Genomic DNA, 25,544 nt, shown 5'->3' with positions numbered 1-25,544 from the left:
ATATTCCGGGACAATAACAAACGTAGTATATTATAAAATATGAGAATAAATCAGCTGGTAATAGTTTTGATGACATTGTTGAAATGTTTTTCTAATTGGAGATTCAAATGTCTTTGTGAATGCGTCTCCGTTATTTCTTTGTTTAGAAATGTTGGGCAATTTTTACGATTGAAATGACGTGATCATAAATTGCGGTTTTTATTTTGTTTGTGTTATCTTTGTGTGTTGTGTTTTGTTTATTTCACTAAGATGGCTAATTCAAGCATGTGTAGACGACTGCTGGTCGTAGGGTCTTGAGTTTGTATTTAGATCAGCCAAAGTGTGATAGGATTCCTGTATCTATTTGAATATACCCTTAAGTAGCCTGGAGTAAGATATAAATCTAGTTTAAATGAGAAGGCTAGTCAATAGGCTCACATAAGATGAAACGAGCAAGTTATGACTATTTGAAAAAAAAACATTTTAAGCCTAACTTCAGTTATGTCATTATTGAGCTGATAATAAAAATATGTAGTGAAGGTTTACAAAATAAAATCACAATATAAAAATTGTTTAATTAATTTATTATACAAGGTACATACAGACAGACAACCAGCCACACATCTACGCCTTACATATACTATTTACAATTCAAATTATAAAACACTTAAACTAATAGTATACTAAATGCACAGGAATGTCAAATTCTTAATAAAATTACAGACAATACTAATTTTGATATGTGAACCCATTTTGATAGTGTTTTCCAAAAAGATCTACTGATTTGACAGTTAAACGTCACTTGTCATCTGTCAAACTAAACTGCGATACATTTGCTATGATTGTTATAAGCTTCAAAACCCAAAAAAAAAGCAGAGAATTTAGATGTTATTTTTTTCACATTAACGAATTCTGATTTTGAGCATAGCAAAATGTATTGGAGTTTGTACTTTGAAAGAATCATCTTCATAGCAAAAGTATTCAAAAAAATATTTTTTACCTCAGTTTGACAAACTTAAAATTTGATTCGTGTATCGTTTTGTCTTATGTTTTAATAAGTTAATTCGATTTTCTTTAATTCCAATATAAGTTCTATGAATCAAATAGTATGTGTCAATCATTGGTATAAAATGTCAATCATAAAGAGAATTTATTTTGTCTATGTAATCAGCAATCAGTAAATCTTTTTGGAAAAACTCTATATTCCAATTTTATTATGGTCCAATAAAGTAAATAATGTATTTATCTATTGTTACGTTATTTTTATAAATAAAGGTGGGTGTCGCTTATTATTTGTTATAAAGAAAAATAAATATTTTAATATACTTACGACTAGACAGGTACTATGCAGTGAATACTGTCAAAATGTTATCATATAATTAATATTTAATTATTTAATAAGTAAGTAGTGTTATGCCGTGAAACTATTTTGTGGACATAATTAAAAAATGTAAACGTCAATTTGAATTTGACATTTTGACTAAGCGTTCAGTAACTTACAAATTACTTTTTTGTTGTTGAATTAAAAAAAATATTATAAACATTTTTTTGAGTAAAAAATATTCCAAAAAAAAATGGTGATAATATTTTTTGTTTTATTTTAAGTGATCACTGGTCTCATTTATAATTAACTTATATTTAATTAAAATGAAATTTACAGCTAGTGATTGACTCAAAAAACTACGTTTAACTCGATATTAATAGAGAGTATTTTATTCAAGTTGCTAAAAAACAAAATAATTTGTATTTTCTTATTGGTAAGTAAGAGAAAATAAATTATTCTGTTTAAATTAAATTCTTAAACCAGGTGTTACGTATTATTCGGTTTGATATGCTTCAAAACAGCAACTGTTTACTTTAGCAAATACTTTTTCAATCATGTATTAATTTACTAAGTGTAAATCTCGCTCGTAATTCAAAAACATTTAAAAAGAGAGAATTGGCTCTCTGAACAAAAGCAATTACTGTCATTTGGTAAAAAAAACGTAAGTCAATATTTTAGTCAAAGCATTAAAAGAACATGTCATTATTTTGTCAAAGTTTCATCACCCCTCTTGCATAACAGAGGGTTGCAGCAATTGATGGACTCCATTTGTCAAAGCAAACAATAACTTACAAAGGGAGACCTTTACAACTTGATGATACTAACAAAACAGCATTTATTTAGAAGGGTATGAAATATAGGGGAGTTTATTAAAATCCAATTTGTCTAATTCGTTTCTTTTCGTCATTAATGCTTTTTCGATCGATTTTATGATAATTGTAGAAAGTGAGTCTTAAAGCAATTGCAGATCTTATTCCAAAAAAATGCAAAAATTTAATACTACTTATAATTTCTAGTGAAAAGCTCATATTACGAATTTCCAATAACAATAGCTACGACTAACGTTCTTATTTACAGTTTACGATTCATTTCTCCAAATCAAATAATTTAAGCCGAGTTTCACGGCTTGGGAATAAGCCGGATAACCTGTATGACAGATAAAGTGACAGAAAATGTATAAAAACAACTGTCAAAATTCATCTGATAAGCTAGCCGGTACTTATTCAGAAGTAATGAAACCGGGGCTAAGAATACCAAAATTTCAAACATTTCGTGCCAAACTACAAGATTCTTCGTGTCAAATTCGTTAGGCAAAAGCCAAATGGACACAACATCATTGCGAACATAGACATCGAACACACAAGACAATTTCAGTTCCTTTTATGGTTGATGGTTAATATTGATTTGTAATATTCTAAGTTGTAATCTGTATCTGTCAATAATAACAATCTTTATTACTGACAGATTATTCTAATCATGTCGATCACAAAGTAGTTCACGCCGATTGATCAAATCGAATCTACTGTCATATGAACATAGCTGTCTGAAAATAAATTATATAGTTCATAGAAATCAACTTAAAATATTAAGAAACTATATCTTTGTTCACCTAACATGGTGTTCAATGGCTATATTCGAAAACGGTCTCTCATTCCATGATTGCACAATGCTCATCTAAATTCTATCAAGAATTCTACATCAAAAGATGGCCGTGCAATACATTTTTATTCAAATCAGTTCTCTCCATACCATAAACGATAAAATGTATGACTATCTTCATTGAAACTATTTTCCATTCGATTTTCATTTACATTTGTGTCATTTTCTACATTACGCACAGAAAATATCAATGCACTAGAATAAGAAAACTAGGGTATATTTCACTAGTCAAAATTAGTAGACTACTTACTTACATTTTTGCTTGCAAATTAAGCAGCCATTGCGAAAATGTGCATCTTACTATCCAACTCAAAATTCAGTATTTAGGAAGTGTATTCCTAGTTCAACTATCTCAGAATTTAGTACCTCAAATTCCTCAATATGTTCTACTCTTGTAGCTTTAAACAAACGACCTAATTACTCAAAATCTAGGTGAGGTAAAACCTAAATTGTACATAAAATCTCAAAGCATTTCGCAGAAAATTACTTTGAAATATTTCTTAAAGAATTGCTGTGCGATTTTCTACAGTCGGTACTATCGAGTATCGAGAGTTTGAACATTTAAAATGTACAACAAAAATAGCTCCTACGACGCTCACTAGAAGCGCTTATATGATTTTCAAACATAGCTTCTTGATTGTAGCTTCTAGCCGATTGTCGATAGTAGATAGTGGTAGAGAACCGTACTACTGTGGTCCGAATTTCTACAATAGGTACCATCGAGTATCGAGATTTTCACATTTAAATTGTGCAAGGTTTTTCATAAACTTTTCTATAGCTACTCTGTCGTCGATACTTGTAGAAAATCACATGAAGTATCTACATCTAAAACTCCAAAGACTGAAAAACTAACACAATTCCAAGATTCTAACAGTTATATCACGCCTTGACTACTAGCTACCTTGAAGAATGTTTTGTACGCCACTAACATTTCACTTGATTGTCCATGTTGTAAGCAAGTGCTTACACCGCTTGTGGCTAGGACACTACAACCCTGGTCTCTCGGTCTGAGAGCAGTCGTCTCACTGACTGGTGGTTGTTGCCGTCGCTGCTGGAAATGTCGCTGGTGCTCACCACGGTCGGCTGGGAGAAGTTCTTGCATAGGACTAGTATCTGGAAGAGGAATTAGAATTTAGTCTTTGCAAGCTTGGCGCTGTAAGAATTTTATTGTTTAATCATTACTTTGTGAATACAATATAGGAATTTAATTTGGACATTAAACAAACGAATTATAATTTTGCGTAGATCAACATTTCTAGGAGACTAAGCAGAAGGCAATTTGTAAAGAAATTACGTGTAATTTGTGTTTTAGATTTTTTTGTCTAACCGTTTATTATCACAGTGATTGAATCTCTCAGAAAGCTAACAAGTTACATATAAATGTATATTTAACTTAAGTTTCTTAATTAGAGGAATATATTTTATTATAACACATACGATTACATATTTGGCTGTGTGTAGCGAGGCTTACTGACTCTATTCCTAAGTACACTGTGACCAGAAAACTATCAACGTATTGATAAAAGACAATCAATTTAAAAAAAAATCTCTTACCGTGTAAAGAACAGTGAGAACCCCCATCGAGGCTCCAACAAGGACGTCCCACCAGTGATGCCTGTGGTCTGTCACTCGGCTGAGACTGCAGACGCATGCGTACACGATACATAGTACTTGTAGTAACGGGACCACCAGCACTGAGCGGTTGTGCCAGCTGAAGGCTCGCCTTTGGAGGTACCACTGTGGAAGAATAAAGTGGTTAGCCTTGATATGATACTAGTAAACTGATCATTATAATGTTATGATGTGCTGTTTCCTGGCTTCAAAGACTGGCCACTAACTTTACCTTGTTACATTTTAAAGAGGAACAGACAGAACAAAAGATCTTGGGGCTTTAAAACCCGCACAAATATCTGGACCCAACCTGACACTTGAACTCGAGACCCTTGCAGCAGTCATATAGATAAATGTCCTACTGTTGGCAGCAGCCTTCTCCGGGAATGAGGGCGCGGTTAGGTCTTGAGACTATTTACGCATACCAAATGCGAGTTTTATCCTTCACACTTCTTCAAGAAATATTTATTAAATTTCATTCTAAAATATTAATTGTATACTTACAGCTAAGAACAATCCGCAGTAGACGGATAGTGACGCGTGCGCAGATGGGAAGCTGCGACTCGAGTCGATCTGCAAGTACCTGGAGTACTTCGTTGAGGTACACGTGTAGCTGCTCACGTACTCCGAACTGTGAAAGAACACATTATTAGCACTGGTACTAAGTTAATATGATTAGGCAAGAAAAAGAAAGAAACGGAGGTAGGATCAAGGACCACACATAGGAAAAAGGCTACATAATACGGTGGTTTTGTAGATTGATTCAAGTACGTAAGATACTCTAGGTTGATTTAAGCTTTTGGTCAGCAACATGATAACAAGACACCAAATGTCGTTGTAACAACGGAAGACCCAACATCCCTCACTTTTGTGTTTCACGAGCTACGTTTATGACTATCCGAAACCAGCATATCTAAAGGTATATTTTATCAAGCTTCTTGTTTTACCAGAACTACAGACTATTGACTTGGATTTTGTATTCTAATCGACAAATTTCAAATATGCAGTATATTTACAAATGGCAAAAATAATATACATATTTGAGGCTACAGCTAACGAATAAAAAAGGCTACCCTAAGAAAATAAGCATATTATTATATATGTATGTTTATGGCAACGCCGTAAACGAATAATTTAGCCCAAACTTCAGATACTTACTCATTACAAGTGCTAGCCGTATCCGGCTTGCACAGATCAAAGAACGTAGGCCTGGGAGATCCGACCACGCACTTCACGACCTCCAATATGGTGAGGTTGACGATGGACCCGTAGATATAGTCCCGGTATATGAGAGCTGCAGACTTCGCGCTGGTGATGTACTTGCTCTTCTTTAGGTTGTATTCGTCTTCTTGTTGAAGTGTTGTTTCTACTGCCCATAGCTGGAGATAAAAATATGAGTTAGTTTTTGCAACTTTTTCAAGTTCTAGTTTATTTTTATTAAGAGTTTTGAGCCAATAAAATGGTATGGTCCTAGTTCTTGCAATTAATAGAATTATAAGTTTATGTTTCATTGAAATTTGGGCTAATAGGAAACCTTATGTTCGACCTATGAAGGTCGTTCATAGTGTCGATTTGTGACACAGAATTATAAAAAATATACAAGTATATTTTTTACTAGGGAAATCTTTGAGTACTGGCGTACAAAAGCTACACATCTTTTTTCGAGCAGATACGTACCTATTTTAGCAAACTACTTCTATAGAAATCTAGAATATGCTCTAAGTATTTTCAGATCACTTTAGACTATGATCTTATTGACATATTTTTGTAGAAATGTTATCAATAATACAAATCCTACATAAGAATCTTAATTCAATGATCAATAGTAGCACATAACTGCACAAGCCAGTACAAGACCACCAAAGCATTTTATTCTCATTAATCATAGTGAAGACATACTTTCTTACATCCGACATCAATCATTAACCACTCATAAATAAAACATTTAAACAAAACGCACCTGTGTGCAACTGTGCATTATTAATTGTGGCCACTACAACGGCGATTAAAGACGTATTTAGACTGTAGCTCGATTCTCTACCACTATCAACTACCGTCAACCGGCTAGCTATCGAGTAATTTTACACGAAAATCTGATCAGCGCCTGGAGCGGGCTCCGTTGGAACTATTTTGGCAGTACATTTTAAATGTCTAACTATCGATACTCGACAGTACCAACTGTAGAGAAATGAGCTACTATACCGCGATTTTCGGTCAGTCGGTGATAAGGAGTTTCGAGAGTTGGGTATCTCAGTTGACGACTAGATGGTGTCAAATTGATACAGTACATTGCTGCTTTGACGAAACGCATGCCCTTTTATTCTGAAAAAAATGGCAATGTACGGCGTAGTAGCTGTCAAACGGCATTAGATCGTTTTCAACTCGGTCGAATTGACGTTGTCGTTGTTACATCCCAATTACTGGCATCAATCTTAAATCTTCTGTTTCTTTTATATTACTCTCTAGTTCTCTAATACCTTATAAATTTCACACGTTAAATAACCAACGTCAAAGGCCTTCGGGCGGCTTGAACAACTTTGACACTAGGTTGACAACTAACCATACGATAAGAAGAAGAAAAAATAACTAACAAGTCTATGCTAAAGCCTTAATAGTGTTAATACTTACAAGTAGGTAAGGCACAACCACAGTGATGGCTGCCACCAGGGAGATGGTGAAGGTGTCTCCGGTGTGAGGGTAGGAGAGTGCGGGGTCGTTGCACGTGAAGCCCGCGCGGCGGCTCGGCAGCGCGCCCACCTCGAGGACTATGCATACTGCTCCAACTGTGGACAAAGAGAGGAACAGGTTAATATATGAAAAAGATATAAGCTGTTGAAAGTAAGTATGGTTTTGTTGTTGTTTATAACTTGCTTCGCAGTCGTTGGCTGAGTTTTGGAATGCTACTTGGTTTTAAGGGAAAATTGCTGACTCTAAGTTAACCATTTTAGTAGGGTTATACTCCGGCTTAGTATTTTGTTTAATTTTAGTTAAGAAGAGTTTTTCTTTAGTTTCTCAGGCTTCTTCTTTCCTACAAATAAACTATTTTTTTTTTAGTTAACACCGTATGTAATAAATGATATTTTATGATTTTCTAATACAATTCTATTTCTTGGATCCATTTTCAACCGATTTCATTATATTGCAGTTGCAATAAAATATAGAACAGTATCGTAGAAAAAACGTTCTTCAAAGATAACGAACAGTTAGAAAGGTCCAGAAAGGTTTTGAGTTCAATGCGTTACTGATAACTTGCCGGAAGCTCATTACGGTTGTTTATAAAGTGCACCACGAGGGAAGCTATCGAAATATTACGTTAATATGAGATATTATGCATTTGTATGGAAAATGGGTAAAATATGTAGAACCCACAAAAATCAGATAAAAATAATATTTTTTAACTTATTATACAATTTTAAACAGCAAATTTCACTTCACTTTTTTGTTGGATCATTCTTAATTATAGCTCAGATATTGGTTATAATAATATGGTGTATACGGCAATAGGCTCATTTTCTTTAACATGGAACCAGCAATGTCGATAGTGAATTGCGGATGTATTTGTGTCACCTCTGCCTACATCTTTAGAAGCAACAGGCGTGATCTCATGCAGTGTTATAGAATAAAGACTAATATCCTTTTCGAAGTTGTTTATTTCCCTATAGTAAAAGGTTCTGATAATTCAAAACAAGGCTTTGCATACAACAAAGGATAGATAAATATACCCTGTCAGTAATAACTTACTAAACTTGTTCGCAAGTGCAAATAAAGTCATACAAGTCTCGAGATAAGTCTTAAGATAATTTGCAGTTATTTGAAAACGTAGATTGAAGTGATAGTTAAAATAATTGTAGGGTATTTAGTAGGTTAGCTTAGAAAGGGTTTGGAAGTATTGCAAGTTTATTTGAGTGTACAGATTTATAAGTGAGATTAAAGATTTTTCATGGTTTTCGTAATTGATTCGTTTAGATTTGCGTTAATTGACCTAAAGGTAAATGATGGCATTTTCTAGTACTAAACTGATTGGAGTAATGACTTTTGCACTTTCGCATTGTGTGTTTTTGAATTCCTTAGCCTGATTGTACGGCCAATGTAACTTTTGTAAAATGCGTTTTTGCGTTAATTTCCGTATTCTATTTATATTTTGTTCCTGGATAGCAATATAAATTATAAGTAGATATTTTCACAAAAAGGGGTGGCGCGCTATTAAATGAATCGTTTAAATTGCAATAATGAATATTGCAGTACCGATAATTTAATTGAATAAATCACGTTTACCCCATTTCTTAACATTGTCGGTCTATAGAAGCAGGAAACTGATAAATTAAATATGCAAAAATCATTTCACAATCTAATATAAAATGTATCGAGTACGGATGTAATTCGTTACTCGCGGATTTAGTGGCCCCACATTTATTCTGACAAGTGGTTCTGTCAACAAAACGGCTTGAATGCTTTACAATGACTTAATGCAATAGTTTTGTAGCGATGTGGCCATTAAGTTGGCGTTTTTATTATTTTTGTTCTAATAGTTTTTTAATGGTTATATAATGAGAGAGTGTTTGAGATTCCTTTTGTTTGTTTTAATGCATCGTTTGAATTTGTTTAAAAAAATGTGTTTGTTCTGTTATACCTACTGTTTTTATATTTATCAGCTCTTTATTTATTAAATTATTATTACGATTTCGATAGATCAAAATAACTTTATATAGCCTTATTATAGTTAAAAACTAAGGTTACTGAAAAGAATTTTGTTATATTTATTTTTTATCGTTTTGCGAAAATAATAACACGTAAAGCTTTTAAAACCTTCTCTTATTGCTTTTTGCTATGTCTTTTGCAAGAGAATGTCAATTTTCATAATACTTTAATTTTCTAACAGTTCAGTATAAACTAATTAAAATTTCTTACTTGGTTTAAGAATTACTACATTTTATCCCCTAGGTATTCATTATACAATCAATCAAGTAGCCCACGAGTTAGTCGCACCTGTTTCTACATATCCGTACTTGCACAATAAAATGTGGGCCGATTGAGTGAATGGACGTGAAGAAAAGTACTTTTACTTGTACCTTTTATAGTTAAGTTAAATGTTTACTATTTTTAAACTTTCTTGAGAGTTAAATGTAACAAACTGAATGCTTAAGAATTAGTATGATTTTTAAGTTGTGTGACTTGTAGTTCAAGTTATTTTTAATGTGAATCTATTTCTTTGTCTTTCTTCGACACGATAAGGAGTAATAATATATTTGGCAGGTTGGCAAATTATTTTTAAAAACTACATTTCTTTTAGATACTTAATAACTAAAAAGCCGTAATGTTCCTCATTAAAAAAATGTAAGTAATTATTTTTATTTCCTATAAAAATATTATCACACTATAAATAATGATGTTTTCATGCAAAAAAATAAACTTCAGAAGTATGAATCTTCATATATTTATCTTTTTTAAAACTTCAAAGTATTCCCATTAATATTTCACCAAACCCCATAAAAACATACTTGACATAATTTTTAATTTCCGGCCATAAAAATAAATATCAGTCCAATGACGGTTATGGTCATATAACATGATTTTATGGGGAATAAACTTGTCAATGGACAACAATGGTTCGACGTCTCTTTTGTAGTAAATTCATGGTATGACGGTATTCTTGAAGTATGTGGACTATATTTAATGATCAATAAAGACTTGAAGATTGTTAAAAATCAGCATTTTATGGCCGCTTGAGAAAAGCTTTGTTTAAAGATATTATCTGCAATAAGATTCATTGACGATTGATTTTAACTAAGAGCTTTACAAAGTAAAGAATAAGGTATAGGTACAAAATACTGTTAGGAAGAAATAAACGACTACATCTGGATATGACACAGTGGTAATGAAATATTAAATAAAATAGGTTTGCTTCAAACTTTTAAAATAAGTAAAATAGTTCATCTCCCTCACACTTTCAAATATAAAAGTTGTTATATAAGACAAAATAATTTATTATTACAGCTTTATAGGTCTTATTATCTGGTATTCGAGGCAACGGTTGCTCTGAATCTAGGCTTAATTTTTATAAAGTAGGTCCAAAAATATCAAATTACTACTCTATATTTTATTGAAAAAAAAAACAGAACATAACTGACCAAACAATGATTGTATTAACACAATTTCTTCACAGCTATCGCAGAGTACATTGAACCCTTATTTGCATTTAATTTAACTCTACATATCTTACTGATTGAAGTCTTATCTCAAATAACCAAAACTGGCTTGTTTTGCAACTACAAAGGCGATTGAAGTCAATAAAATAGTAAATATGAACTAGACTGGACGTTATTTCCTAAATTCAGGTTTGTAATGTTGTTTATGTGTAAGATATAAATAATACGATTTCTAAGGGCTATATCGAGTAATGCTCAAAGGCGTTGTGTTGTATAGAATTTGTAGCGAGTATTTTATTCGAGTATAAGGAGTTGATGATGTCAATAGTTGGATTACTTGAACGCTGCTTAAAAGTATTTATAACCTCGTTTCATAACTATTTTTTTAGCTTTCTTTTGTGTCTCACAGCTAAGCAAAGGCTTCCCCTTTTTAAAAATCCCTATTTTGAGTAATTTATACCCACGCACGGAGGTTCTAAAAAGGCGGTAAGATCTTCGTGCCATCTGTGATGTGGTCGCCCTTGATTTAATTCATAATACAAAAATAATAACGAATGTATGTATTTCATACATTTTATGAATCACATTAAGTCGGAAAACAACTCATATACCTAGATGTTAGTGATTACACCGGCACAGTATTGTATTGTACAAAGGATTTTACTGTATTTGTAACGGCCCTATACCTATACAATCTATATATAGACGACCTTATATACCGTGCGCACTTTTAAAAAAACAATAATTAAACTAATATTCTATATAATTAATGATCCGAAACGGTATTGAATCATATCGTGAACGTACGTACAAATGTGTGTAGCGAACCTATAGTTCATTCCAGTCATGAATCACAAAGAAGTAGGCAGGCAACTTATCATCTATAAAGTGTGGCGGTACTAATCGTTAATACGACGGCTTCTGAGGCGGTCTAATGATATATGACTACTGGGTTATTGCAGTTCATGACTGGCACTTGAATGAGAAATCAAAAGTGTTGGGCTAGGCCTTGAGTTGGCCGCACTAACTAAGTACAGATTACAGCAACAATCGCCTTGTGGTAACATGTTCTGAGGATCTGTTTAAAGGACTCTGTTTAGAATATTTTCCATGACTGTTAACAAAAAATCTTATAATATTGTTTTAATCTCCTCCCAAATTGAGAGATGAATCAGCTGTCGAGTCCATCACGCTGAATTGGGATATTGAAGAGCTTCACTCATCAATTCCTTGAAGAGTAGTTTGAAAAATCTTTAGCATGCAAGGTTTTCTCTCGAAGTTTTCCTTCACCATTCAAGCAAAAATTAAGACTTTTCCATTCATATATTTTGACCGCTATAGTCCAGTACAAAGACTCTAGGATTAAATGCTACTAAACGACCACCCATCTCTAAAATATCCATACCAAAAGTCGCTGTAACTTATTGTTTACCGACCATAGAGCGCAACTAGCTCTGAGCACTTGTAAGAGTAAATTGTTACAAGTTAATCGGAGAGAGCGGCTAGGGCTTATTACGCTGATTGCTTCATCTTTGTAGTTATAAAACAAGGGAGTCTGCGTGTTCTTATTGCTAGTTACACAATAAATATCTGCAATTAGTCTCGGTGCAAGACTTTGATAATAGTGAAGGGTTTACGGCAATCTTAAGGCAATTTTCTAGAAATAGTAAAAAGTTCGGGTAAAAGAAGTTAGAGGCCTTTAAGTAAAGAGGGCTTAAAGTTTAGTGGCTATGATATTTCAGGCTGCAAAGAACCGGGTCAGGTGAAAGGACTTCGCGGGATCCTAATTTGTAGTGTATGTGATTGCAAATGTAGTTTCGTTTTGGGTTCAACCCCGGAGATGTAACTGCTTTTGAGATTTTTCAATGTATGTTCAAATATTTCATACCACAAAGCACCACCAAAGCCACGTCAAAGGCCTTCGGGCGGTTTGAACAACTTTGACACTAGGTTGACCACTAACCATACGATAACAAGAAAAAGATATTTCAAACAGTGGAAAGTAATGTGAAAAAAAAAATCTTAATAGTTGGCTGGAATTCTTAAAAAAACTCGTATTTTATTAGAAAAGTAAGAATATTTCAATACACGCAAGCCAACAACTTTCATAATCATAGGCGTAAATATAGGTACCTAAATACTTATTTTCTTGATTGACGTGTAAACAAGCGTACTTATGTAAAAGTATTAAAACACGGCCAACTTTACAGCCTGTTCTAATTAACTCTGCAATCTTTAATTACTAACCTGTTGCAATAATCTAGATATTTATTACAGTACGATCTATTTGCGGTTGTACTAGACACAGGTGGAACCACGTGTAACGCAATATTACATTTATTGGATTTAATTACTTGTATTAATTAGGTCGAATAAGGTACTACTTAAGACCTTTAGTATAGTAGATTTTACTTTAGAATTTACATTTGTATGATTTTTTAATCCATTATTGTCCCACTGCAGGGCAAGCGTCTCCTCCCAAACGAGGGGGAGGAGTTAGGCTTTGAGACCACCACGCTGGCCAGTTGCGAGTTGGGATATGTGCATGTATGTTTAAGCGCGATTATCTCGCGTTTGGCTAAACCGATTGTTATGACTATATCGCACATAAACCTAGTCTAAACCTGCAGTTATTATAAAAAATCGTTAATATAACAACACAATGGGAAGTACAATTAAAGTAATCCCTCATTTCAACTCTTCTAAATATCTATCGGATAGCTTATAAGCTGTCACTTTTGTATGAGATAGGCTATCAGACACTTGGTATAATCTATGAACTGACCGCATTGCAGCACTTAGTACTTACGGCTTATGATGACCTAAGACCGTAGTATGCTTCTAATTAAGACTCATTTGGAGGCACCTGACATATTACATACTGTCCAACATAATATCATACATAATGAACTATCACCTCAGAAAAACAGCCTTGACCCCTAACACTATCATAAAAGGTACAGCTCTTTAGTAAAACAAAGCAACAAGCACAGTCTATGCTAATCTTCATCCCATATGGTATCTTAATCATGAAGTAGCAGCCATTTCTGTTGACAGCTTTAAATGATTAAGTCAACGACCGTTCTTATTTATCGTCATACGTTATTTCATAACGTTACGATAATTGGATGACGTATGCAAAGAGGTTTTTGAGGTAGGGATGCTCACCGTCTGATTCGTATTTGTAGTTATTTTTTTATAATTATTAACAACCAAATGTAAAATCTCCAATTTTTTTTAAGTCCCTTGAAAACAGCTCTTGATTTATGGTTAATGGTTAAGTCTTTAAAAAAAACCGTATAATCGGGGCTGAATAAGCTGAGAATAGCGTGACAATTCGGCTGTTATCTATAACTCAGATATTTCCATGAAAATAGCAAATACTTACAAGAAATACAGTAAAGGGAAGATTTAATTTACCAACTCAACTACAATTTATTAAATCTATATTAAAGATTTGAAATAAAATAATAAAACAAACAAAAAAAACTGCAACAAAAATCCCTTACGTAATTTTTCAAATCGATACAAAATATCGTGCCGTACGTATAAATCATAAGCGGTCAATAACCTCTTCATATTTTTGTTATGTCTATCGCACCATATTTAGCAGACGACATTTACGGTTTAATATGATGTCACATACCGGCATAGTGGGATGGATGCCAATTTTAGATGTATGCTCCTTTGAAGTTTGATGCGCTAGATTTAGAACTGACAGGTGTTAGGTAGTTAATTAGATGTGTTAATTAAAGAGTGATAAAAAGGTGACTGATAAGGTGCGGGATTTATTAGGGATAGATCTTGGTTGCGATGATGATATGTATAAAAACGATACCTTAATAATTGATAAAATATCTGTTTTATAAAAATGTCGCATTACCTACTATCGTTATGACGTCTTTACGAGATAGATTCTCGAGGAAAGTTTAATTATTGTAAAATTTGCTAAGATTAATATAGTGTAACTCAAGCAAAGCCGCGACAGACCAGTTTAACAATAAAATGTTATGTACAATGTACCTATAACTTACATGTGTAGTAAATACTGTTAATGTAAGGCGGTAATAAATGTATAAATGTATAAATAAATAAATACTTAAATATATAAACAATTATTATTATACACATAAATTACGAAGAAACGTAGCAAACAATATTAAAATGTCATAACTAAACAATGAACACATTCCTTCCTGAAACTACACAGAGCTGAACACAGGCCATAACATTAATTTTCACAGTTTCAAACAAGCGTGAAAGCGCACACAACAGGTGGCGCCATCTAGCGGCGCCACTCATTGTAATCGACTTTAGCATGCAGTCGTAGGCTGCTTGCATATTGAGCCACTAGACACGACTTTGTGATGCGGATAAGATTTTCAAATACTTTTTAAAATATTTGTGGTAGTGTATGCTAAATTGCTAACATAGAATTCGCGGGTACGAATCTTGAGTCGAAACGCCAACTGCGGGGGTCGACCAAGCTTTGAAGCTCGCATCACGTGCCCTCTCGGTTATAACAGAAGTCGGTTCTTTTTTTGTACCTGCGATCCGATCAACGTAGAATAACCTTACTGCTAGCGGTTTACTGGTGACGACTGGTAGCCACTACTACCACAAAGAGCTGTAATTGTGTTTGCGTTGAGGCTGCGACTACTATGTGGGCTGTAATCGCTCGATATGCAGGCAGCCTTAGCGCCGGCAGTTACTCTCGCTTTACGAGGAAAGAATAACTAAATGTCTTTCAATATTCATATTACTTTCTTCAGGTCGTTAGTCCTGAGAAAAGGAAATATTTGTATGCATTTTTGCTAGCTTTCTGAAACTATTGTATCGTAGATTTCCATGCTTTCTTGACTTACCAAATACCTTAAAGTTATGTGTATGTGCATTTGGATTAATTTTCACTAATTATTATTACAACTCGTATGAATATACGTTTAATTTCGAAAACACTATATTAATAAGGCATAATGAATAAGAATACAGTTTCAAATAGCGTTTAAACAATAAAGTAACCGTTATACTATAGTAGGACGAATTTGCATGACTTTGGTTCTCGGCAAAAAAAAGTTAACTTGATATTTGTTCACTCGTTCTTACAAAATTTTATAATTCAGGACGTATCTTACTTCAAAACTATCTTATAAGTCTATTTTAACTTCAATAACTTGAACTAATCTTGCAGGTCAGATTTATTTCAGTTATTTGCCAAAGCTACTAAATAATTCAATAAGTACAAATACCCATTTCGATAGTGTGTGACCTCACGCATATATGACCATATTTGTACCTTGTTTAGTCCTCATATGGCCAGATTGGTAGATAAAGATTGATGCAGTATTTCTAACTCGAGTCAAACACCTGATTGTATCTATAAATGTGAGCCATTCGTTTAAAAACAATTTAGGGTTAAGGAAATAAACTCGGGATAGAGACAATTTACTAAGTATTGGAGATATCTTAGCTTTGTTATAATCGAAGGTGTATAGCAGTACAAGCAATAAAGAAAAAAATCCCTTTTTAAATAGAGAGTCTCTGGCAATGGGGTCATCCTCCGGTTCCTACAAAGTACGTAACATAGTCATGGCAAAGTCCAGGTTGCTACTAAGAAAATTCCGACAGATATTGTCAAATGATAGCTTTAAAAATCAAGAAACGGCCACCAAAGTCTCTCCACAGCAGTCTCATACAATAACGCACGGACTACGGTCACAAACACATAATATTATTTATCATTATTATTATGAGCCTGTATCGTCCCACTGCTGGGCAAAGGTCTCCCCCATAGAACTCCACTGCAAACGATCTCCGGCGGTCTGTACCTAAAACGCAGATAATATTATTTAAAAAAGAAATTCAAATAATATTTTCCATTTCTTTGAACCATAATTCTAATATTATGTAAAATAAACCAGTCAGGAATGTTAGTGCACGTTGTTTTGTCACTGTGTCGAATCTTGTCACGTTTAAAACACTGACTGCTCCATATACCTACAAGTGTTACACTCAATAACGATTATATACGGTGTTACACAATGACATGGTAATGTTGTTATGTAATGTTGAATTTTGAATTGAGGGAAATGACCTGAAATTCACCTGCAACTGTTTAAAGACGTAAGGTTAATTTAGCGCGAAGGAACTGTAGTAAGCAGCTAGCGAACAACATTGTAGTGTAAATTATAGAAGTTTTTTTTAAATAACCCATGTCTGTCTTACTGCAGGGCAACGGTCTCCTCCCAAACGAAGGGGAGGGGTTAGGCCTTGAGTCCACCACGCTAGCCAAGTGCGGGTTGGGGACTTCAGAAGTTAATATATTATAAATATTAAAATAAAATAATAATCAGACTTTTCTCTCGTTCTGGGTTTTTTAAGGACCTTAGGGCATTGGGACAGTGTTGGGTTAAATTGGGCAACATCCTTCCCTCGGAATGACAGAGGGCCTAGAGGTTAAGTCCATCACATTAACTGTGGGGTACTGGAGTGGGTAGGTATCTTGTAAAAGTTGTAACTTCAAAAACTGTGTACAAAAATCTCATGCCTCTAAATTTACTCGCAATTTCATGTGTATGCCAATTTACACAAACTTCTTGAACTTTCGGCCTCTTGTTAGGAGATGAATACACACCAGCTATCACAGCAGTTATTCATGATTAAATATATAAATAACTTGATTATGCAGAGAACTTCATTAGCCCTTGTATACATAGAAAGTCTCCATCCGCATTCCTATCGCGAATCCAACTGCAATTCTTATCAGTCTATTATGCCTTTGATAACAAACTGTCTGGGAAACCTGATCGGCTACTTGACCACAGGTTAGCCAGTTGCAGTGTCCTCGCGAAGGTAGCTTAGTATATACATACTTGTATTATAATAGTCTAAGACCCCGATATATCGACCTTTACCAAGCTGGTTAATGGATGATAAGTAATGTTTTTGTTTAATATATTTCGAACGGGTTGTCTAAAAAATTACAATGCAGCATATGATTAATTACCAATATGTTTGTTTATTTATGCTGACTTGGTTAATGAACAAATTCCAAAGCAGTTTACCTGTTTATCCTGTCTACCCAAAAGTTGTGAGGCAAAAATAATTTGTCAACTTAATGTTTGTACACTCTATAGGTTTCATATTTTCGAGAATGGAATTTGTTCAAGCCAGTGGGTTTAAAAAAACACTTTTTTACAATATATTTATTGTGATATTTTAATTGATATAAAATATCTTTCAGCCATCAACCAGCCATAAGGTCGTTGTATAGCGGGATCCTATACTATTAGCTTATAAATAACTCTATTAGTGTGATGTTAGAAGTTTTTACTGCAATTGCTTTAACCAGTTATGTTAGGAAATAATAAATTTAACTTATTACTTTCCCTCTACTTGAGGCTATTCTCTACAGTAAGTACTTACGATCATTGAGAATTTGACATTTAAATGCTCTAAACAATAAGTTCGTACAGCATCCGCTAGAGGCGCTGATATTGTTTTCATACAAAATACATCAATGGCTGTCTTAAGTGAAGGAACTAGCTGACCCGCGCAACTTCGCTTGCGTCACATAAGAGAGAATGGGTGATATTTTCCCCGTTTTTGTAACATTTTTTACTGGTACTCTGCTCCTATTGGTCGTAACGTGATGATATATAGCCTATAGCCTTCCTCAACAGATGGGCTATCTAACACTGAAATAATTTTTCAAATCGGACCAGAAGTTCATGAGATTAGCGCGTTCAAACAAACAAACTCTTCAGCTTTATAATATTAGTATAGATAGGAAAGTTATGTAGTTTATGTACCCATCAAGTTCCTGAGATTAGCGCGTTCAAACAAACAAACAAACAATCAAACAAACAAACTCTTCAGCTTTATAATATTAGTTTAGATAATTTGGACCATTTTCTAAGACTATCGTTTAAATATTGAAATAATTTGTCTGATAAATTTATCATAGGTACCTACTAGGAGTTCCAAAAACATTTAAAAAGGCACTAAATCCGAATATAAAAGAATGGTAATACGATTATGCAGAGTGTTGAAAATTGCATTGCAATACTTTATGTTATCATTTATAGCAATACAATTATATTACTAAGTGTCTCCAATATTATCACATTTCTCACAAGCTAGCGATAATCTCCTGCACCTATATTTGACCGGTTTAGTCGATTTCGAATAGTGATGAACCAATTTATCTTGTAATCGACTAACAACTCGATTATAAATAGCCAGTAAGCCGGATTATATTAGAATATTCAAAGGAAAGAAAGCTTGATTCGAGAGAATGTTTTAATTAAGATTTTCATGTCGATTATAACATTCTTTAGACGAGTATTTTCTTGTTTTCCTTTATGTTTATATATTGAGATTATTTACAGGAAATGTGTATGTCAACGTTAAATATGTTAATATGGTATTCTAACGACATGCATCGAGTATAAATTAAAAAGGCTTTTTAGAAAATAAACTCTTTTCTTATTAGCAATACAAACCAACTTTTAACTATATTTTTGTATTCAATACAAATTACACGGAAGCGGCGACGCGCAAATCAGTTAGATAAAAAACTAAAAAACATATTACCCAAAGCAAACTTAGCTGAAATATTTACAGAAATGTGTAATACCAATTATAATTGAAATAGAAAGCGACAATAATTAATACTTTTGAGAACACGCTGTATAAATGTATATCCTGAATAAATACAGCATGTTGTCTTTTTTATTCAAGCACTAAATATATGCGGGAAGCGTCAATTGACGTCCGGCGATAGATTTTTTAATGTGGCCGGATATAGATTTATTCTTGTCAGGCGAATTTATTGTAATATGAGTATAGACTATATCCGTTGATTGATTACTCATAACTCTTTAGTTTTAGCCTTATCTTCACCTAAATTATTTAAATATTATCTATTAAACACAATGAAATGAGACATTCAGATGGATACAGGCCAATGATGATGATGATGATGTCTGAAACTACTCAACCGAGTTTAATTCATTTATTGTCAAAATCACGATGCTCAACGCTATTTCGATATTAAATTGATTTTTTATAGAAATATTAAAAAATACTACTGAATGGATTTTAATGAAATTTGGTGCACAGATAGTTTATAACCTAGATTATTACATAGGATACTTTTTACCACGGGATTTTTTTACGTGGATAGAGTCGCAAGCAGGAGCTAATAACACCTTATGTATTCTAGCACCATAGTTCGAAAGAATGAAAGAAATAATACTTTTACGACTCGTAATCGAAAATTTTCGTGTTAATTGACACACGGGAAACGTCATTCGATAACGAAAGTGTCATGGCGTCTTATTAATTAGTAACAGTAGCTGTGTTATGAAAGTGATTGGGCAACTATGCCCACGGGCCTATGGGAGTGGGATTACGCAAATATTAGATAATTTTTGTGAAAAGTGACTAAGTGATTTTAGATAATACATGACTTGTGTTTTTCATTTGTTAAGTAACAACGTATAGTAAAGTAACTTTAGTTTGATTTATTTGTTCGATAAAAAAATCGTTTATATTACAGAGTAAAAGACTAAGATATGAATATGTTTCGTATTTATTTCTATATTATTTTGAAACCGTCAGTTTAAGTTTTAGGCATTCGTTGATGTCCTTTTGTAATGAAAAGTGTATATATAGTACTGGTATTGCAACTGGCTGGAAGCATATGCAATGCTATCAGTGCAATAGTTAATGATTACAAATCACCACTATATAATATCGAAAGTAGTGAGTTAATTTTAGCGACACATTTGACACTGCTCTAGTGTAACGTGGCTTTAGAAAATATAGCAAATATCCTAAAAATTAAGACCAACGACTGAAACAATTGCATTGAGATAACCTCAAAGGGAAACAGTTCAACGACCTCTAAGCAGAACAAAGTATTAACGAACAGAAATTCTCTACTTATCCTAAGTTATTTTAGCAGAAACGGTCAAAGCGGTTTCCTTAAAGAGAGTAATCTCAAAGAATAAAAGGAACTCGTTATCCAAATTGTCGAACACTTCCTGAAAGTTACTCAAACGTTTCTGTTTCGTTTAACTTTACGGGGGAAGCCATGAAAAGGTTCTTGACCTCATGAAACAATAAAGAATTAAGGCTAGATAAAATACTAGCTTCCGACCGCGACCTCCTCCGAAGTAACATATTTTTAAAATTTTAAGGAGTTTCCTGTATTCCCCGATAATACCGAAACTTATATGAATTTCTGGTGACAGGTACTCAAATTATGTGGTCTGTAATTTTGTCGTGTGTTACAAGAAAATGGCTTCGGTCAGTTTCGTGTGTACTTTCGGACTTTCTTATCAAAAGCTTTTGAGCAAACTTAAATAGGTACTTCGAAACTCTATAAACTAATTCTAGAAATCACCGTTACCATATGACCGGTTCTCAAATAAACTTTGTTTCCAATAAAGGTTATTTTTCTCCAAAATATTCAAGTACATAATTACACCTTCGTATCAAACAACAAAGTAAAAGTAAACTATACATTTTAACGCTGTTTACTTTATAATGACTAGTTTCGAAATAAACTTTCAACCCTAATTTCACCCCCTTAGTATTCAAGGTTAACCTTGGCCGTCGCCGAAGGTCGGTCTCAATAATAATATAGATTGAACCTTCAAACTTTTGTATTTAGGCATGTTAGTATTTATATTAACAATACATAAATACACGTTTTCGTGTAAATTGGTGTATTATTATTTTGTTTTTGTTGTTTGGTGTGACGTCTTTACTAATTGTAGGTGTGTTTGTACATATTTATGTTTAATTGGACAAGACTACAATATGGGGATTTAATTTTAACAAAACTTATTATTTATGTGTTTTATGCTAGGTTCTTAGGATCCAAATTGCGGTAAATACTGGACAATTTTTTTAATTCCGCCTCATATTCATTCATATGCTGCCCTAATTCAACCCCACAAGATTTTTTACCTAACTTACATACGAGTTCGCTATTACGCAGTTAAAATAATAATTACTGAGAAAATATCCTGTAATACAAAATATTTCTTTGCAACTAACACCAACGAACCTAACCAATGAGGCAATTAAAAGCCACGACCATTTAAAAGCCCATTAATTCCCCTTTAATTAAAAGTATCGGGTTATAGAAAACGCGTGACGTAATAAGTAATGGGCCCACTTTCGATTTCCGTGTTGGTCATTATTTGGGACATCATGACATATTGGTGTAAAGGCATCGAATTTATTCGTTGGTGGTCGAATAGGTAGTGTGTTTGATGCCTATTCGAGCCTATCGTGAGATTGTGACTGTAATAACATACAAAAAATTAAAAAAAGAAAAATAAAGATTTATGAGTTTATTTGATTAAAAATCGGATGTTAGGCAATACGAAGTTTGCGGGGTCATTTAGTAGTAAATAGAGTTATGTAGAGAAGCTAAATTTTTGCAGACTTTTCTTATTACTTTATTCAATAAAGAAAAACCCTTGCAAAAATTTAAAAATTGTTTTTCTTTTTCATTTGTTACACACTTATTGCATACGCATATTGCAAAGTTTACAACCTGCGCAAGGTATAGATTTAATATAGGTAAGATATGATTAGGCTACTGAATAATATTACTAGATCTGATTCCATCGAGAATCGAACTTAAGACTCTTTAGTCTTTAATCTAAAACCGGCTTTTGACTGCGGGTTATAATATTAATGTATATTAATTACATTACACTCTTTTTTTACAAAGCACGGAGACGCCCAGTTTAAATATCACTATGCGGTCACCCATCTATAGAATAACCGCGCCAACGGTTGCTTAACCCACAGATCGTTTACCGACTGCTTACAGTTAGCTATGGCTATTCTTATTTAAAAAATCCGACCTCTTATCACACTAACAACTCATTAACTAGTACATAACTAGTAGATAGTTGGGACTATAAATAGCTGCATTAGCCGTTAACATTCCACAGTACTAATATAGGCAGACCCACGTGCGTAGATTAGTGATAATTATGATAATTATTTTGTGTAATTGTTTTGTGTTCATGTACTTTTGTTATTGATTTGTATTGTTCAATGTATTGGTCGTATTTGTAATTGTTATTGTTAATTTGGGTTAAGACAAAGGTTAGTTTATTTAATTAATGATAATTGTACAAGAATTTCAAATAACGGTGATAAAATCCGTTGAGATTCCCAATGAAAATATAACATATGAAATGTAAAAATGAAATAAAGTAGTTTGTTTTTCGATGTTTTTTTTACTGTAAATGATTGGATGAATACATTTATTTGTTACAAGTATGACCCAAATCGACCATTAAAATTTATTCAGATTATTGTTAACTATTCCGTTAAAAAATCAACCCTTTCTGTCCTAAGGAAGATTCAAAAGTAAAAATTAAAATTGCACTTTTTAGATTTACAGCTATCAATCACAAAAATACACTTGCGACCAAAACACTCAGCACCACATAAAACAAACAGTTTTCTCATAAAATAATTAATTAATTTCAGTTAGTATAGTAAACAATGACTTATGATTTATGTGCTACGTCAATAAAACAAGTGACATTTATTTATCAGTTGCTCACAATCGCTTCTGGGTAAACGTTTCGCAGCTGTATGAAATACTGTAGAAATTTTCTAGTCATATTATAAATATCTATTTCAAATATAAACAAAGGTTAACCATTTTCTAGAAAGGGTAATATATATTTTGTAATAACTAATGCATTTTAATTAGAAGCTATATTTAATATAGGTAACATAACTTACTTTTCTAGTTTAAATTTTAGAAAACAATCGTAATTAACAGACAAAAATATAATTTCAAAATCATGACCTTTTCAAAGTCGATATGTAAAGAATAAGGGCTATCAAACTTAATCTTCATTGTGCATAATATGCAACTATTAGAAATAATTATCACTTGCTCCAACGGTAAAGGAAAACATCGTGAATCAACCTTGCATGCATAAGAGTCTATAGAATAGTTCTTGAAGATATGCAAAGTCCCCAACCCGCACTTGGCCAGCGTGGTGGACTCAAGGCCTAATCCCTCCCTCATTACGGGAGGAGACTCTTGCCCAGCAAAGGGACAGTAATGGGTTAAATTTATTTATTATTATTCTGCTACTATTGGCTTAGATACAGCAATACAGATAAAACAAAATTACTAGTGATAATTCTGCATTTTTCATTGATATATTGCAGTAACCCTCTCAAAAAACGTTCTTCCTCATCAACACATTACAAAATTGTTCTAAAAAAGCCTTAAACCGATCAAAGAAACTACAATAAACCTTGAAACAAAGTTACACCTCTAAGATCTCATAAAGACTCGTGAATGGTGATGATAACTATAGAATTTAGACAGTCCATCACTCGATTCTCTACTGCTATCGACTACCGACAACCGGCTAGCTATCGAAATTTTGACATTTAGAATGTACTGCCAAAATGTTTCCTACGACACCCGTCAGAGGCGCTGATCAGATTTTCATACAAAATTTCTCGATGACAGTTCGGTTGTCGGTAGTCGATAGTAGTAGAGAATCGAGGCACTGTATTCTGATGTATAGAGCCATTGACGCTCGACCCACTAACAATAACCTAGTCGGCAGTAAAGAAGTTAACATCCCATATTGATTACTCCTACACGCAATATTTAATATAAAAAATGTTAATAGACACCATATTTCGAATGAATTGTTTACAATTGGGACGTTGGGAATGTGTTACACTGCGAAGATATGTTTAGTGTTGCTTTGAAATATTCCCATTTTTATTAAATTGAAGCTACAAGCTACGAAATAATTAAAAGATAAAAAAAAAATCTAGAAAAACTACAAAGTTACATGGGATTACAATAGGTCTCGAACTAGGTGAGGACTGTACATATTGTCTCGAAGCCAAGAGGCTCAATTTGGCTGCGAGAATGTAAGCCTGTGGATTAATTTAAGTTCTTGTCTTTAACTCTTCTTTGGATAAAAGGCATAAAATATTTCTGTAACATTGTCAATAATTTAAAGAGTATTTGTTTAACCTAAATAAAAACATAATTATAATTTATTTGAATCAACCATATATGACATATCAAATTTGGACACAGCTACAAATTAGCTAACTTAAATACATGAAGGAAGCATAACTAGTTGATACAAAAACTAATAATTTGATACCTAAATCCAAATAATGTGTTAACAATTTATCTGACGGTTAACCACGACTTATAAGATATTTGTAGAACAGTTGAACGCCTCACGACCGCATCGACACAGGTCAGATGAAAACCACACGATCACCTTGAGTAGGATTTAACTTACAATTATATATTAATGTAAGAACAAGTAAGCTTTATGTGCATTTTATTTCAATACTTAGATGTAAGCTTGTCTAGAATTTTAATGTATCCTTAAATTATACATGCTAAGGCCTTAACATTTTGATGGCTAAACTTACTGCCAAATAGATTTTGATGGACTTTGCATAGAGATAGTTGAAAAAGCCGAATTTAAACACAGCCTTCTTTTAGAAATTCCTCCTCTAAAAGCTTCTTTATGTATACCTAATGTTTCTAGTATCACAATAAATAAATGAAACGTAGATTTGGGATTTTTAGGAGCCGCGTAAGTTACCTACTAGTTATAAAAGTATTAGTTCCTTACACATTACGAAGCCTTGACTTCCTGAAATCCATCAATGCTATACTATCTTTTCCTATATAGCACGCATTACTCCACAAACCTTACACACGGTACCCACGCATATGCTTTCTCTTTCCGAATTAGTGGCTGACCAATGTTTTATAT

At 33.2% G+C, this 25,544-nt stretch overlaps 1 protein-coding gene across 2 annotated transcripts in view; it reads right to left on the bottom strand.

Annotated features, from left to right (window-relative positions):
• Positions 1 to 542: 542 nt before the first annotated feature.
• The window catches only part of LOC142979986 (phospholipid phosphatase 2-like), a 118,003-nt gene continuing 93,001 nt past the window's right edge, over positions 543 to 25,544 (bottom strand). For both annotated transcript variants that reach the window (XM_076125238.1, XM_076125240.1), the window contains exons 3-7: positions 7,202 to 7,356; positions 5,732 to 5,952; positions 5,078 to 5,204; positions 4,517 to 4,699; positions 543 to 4,075 (exon numbers count right to left, since the gene is read on the bottom strand). In XM_076125238.1, the coding sequence (XP_075981353.1) occupies positions 3,941 to 4,075; positions 4,517 to 4,699; positions 5,078 to 5,204; positions 5,732 to 5,952; positions 7,202 to 7,356 (821 nt within the window). In that variant the 3' untranslated portion in view covers positions 543 to 3,940. The remainder of the gene's footprint in view (positions 4,076 to 4,516; positions 4,700 to 5,077; positions 5,205 to 5,731; positions 5,953 to 7,201; positions 7,357 to 25,544) is intronic.

Source organism: Anticarsia gemmatalis, chromosome 17 (genome assembly GCF_050436995.1).
Source record: "Anticarsia gemmatalis isolate Benzon Research Colony breed Stoneville strain chromosome 17, ilAntGemm2 primary, whole genome shotgun sequence".
NCBI lineage: Eukaryota > Metazoa > Arthropoda > Insecta > Lepidoptera > Erebidae > Anticarsia > Anticarsia gemmatalis.
The sequence above is the reverse complement of the archived record's forward strand: the minus strand, read 5'-3'. Positions and strand labels throughout refer to the sequence as shown.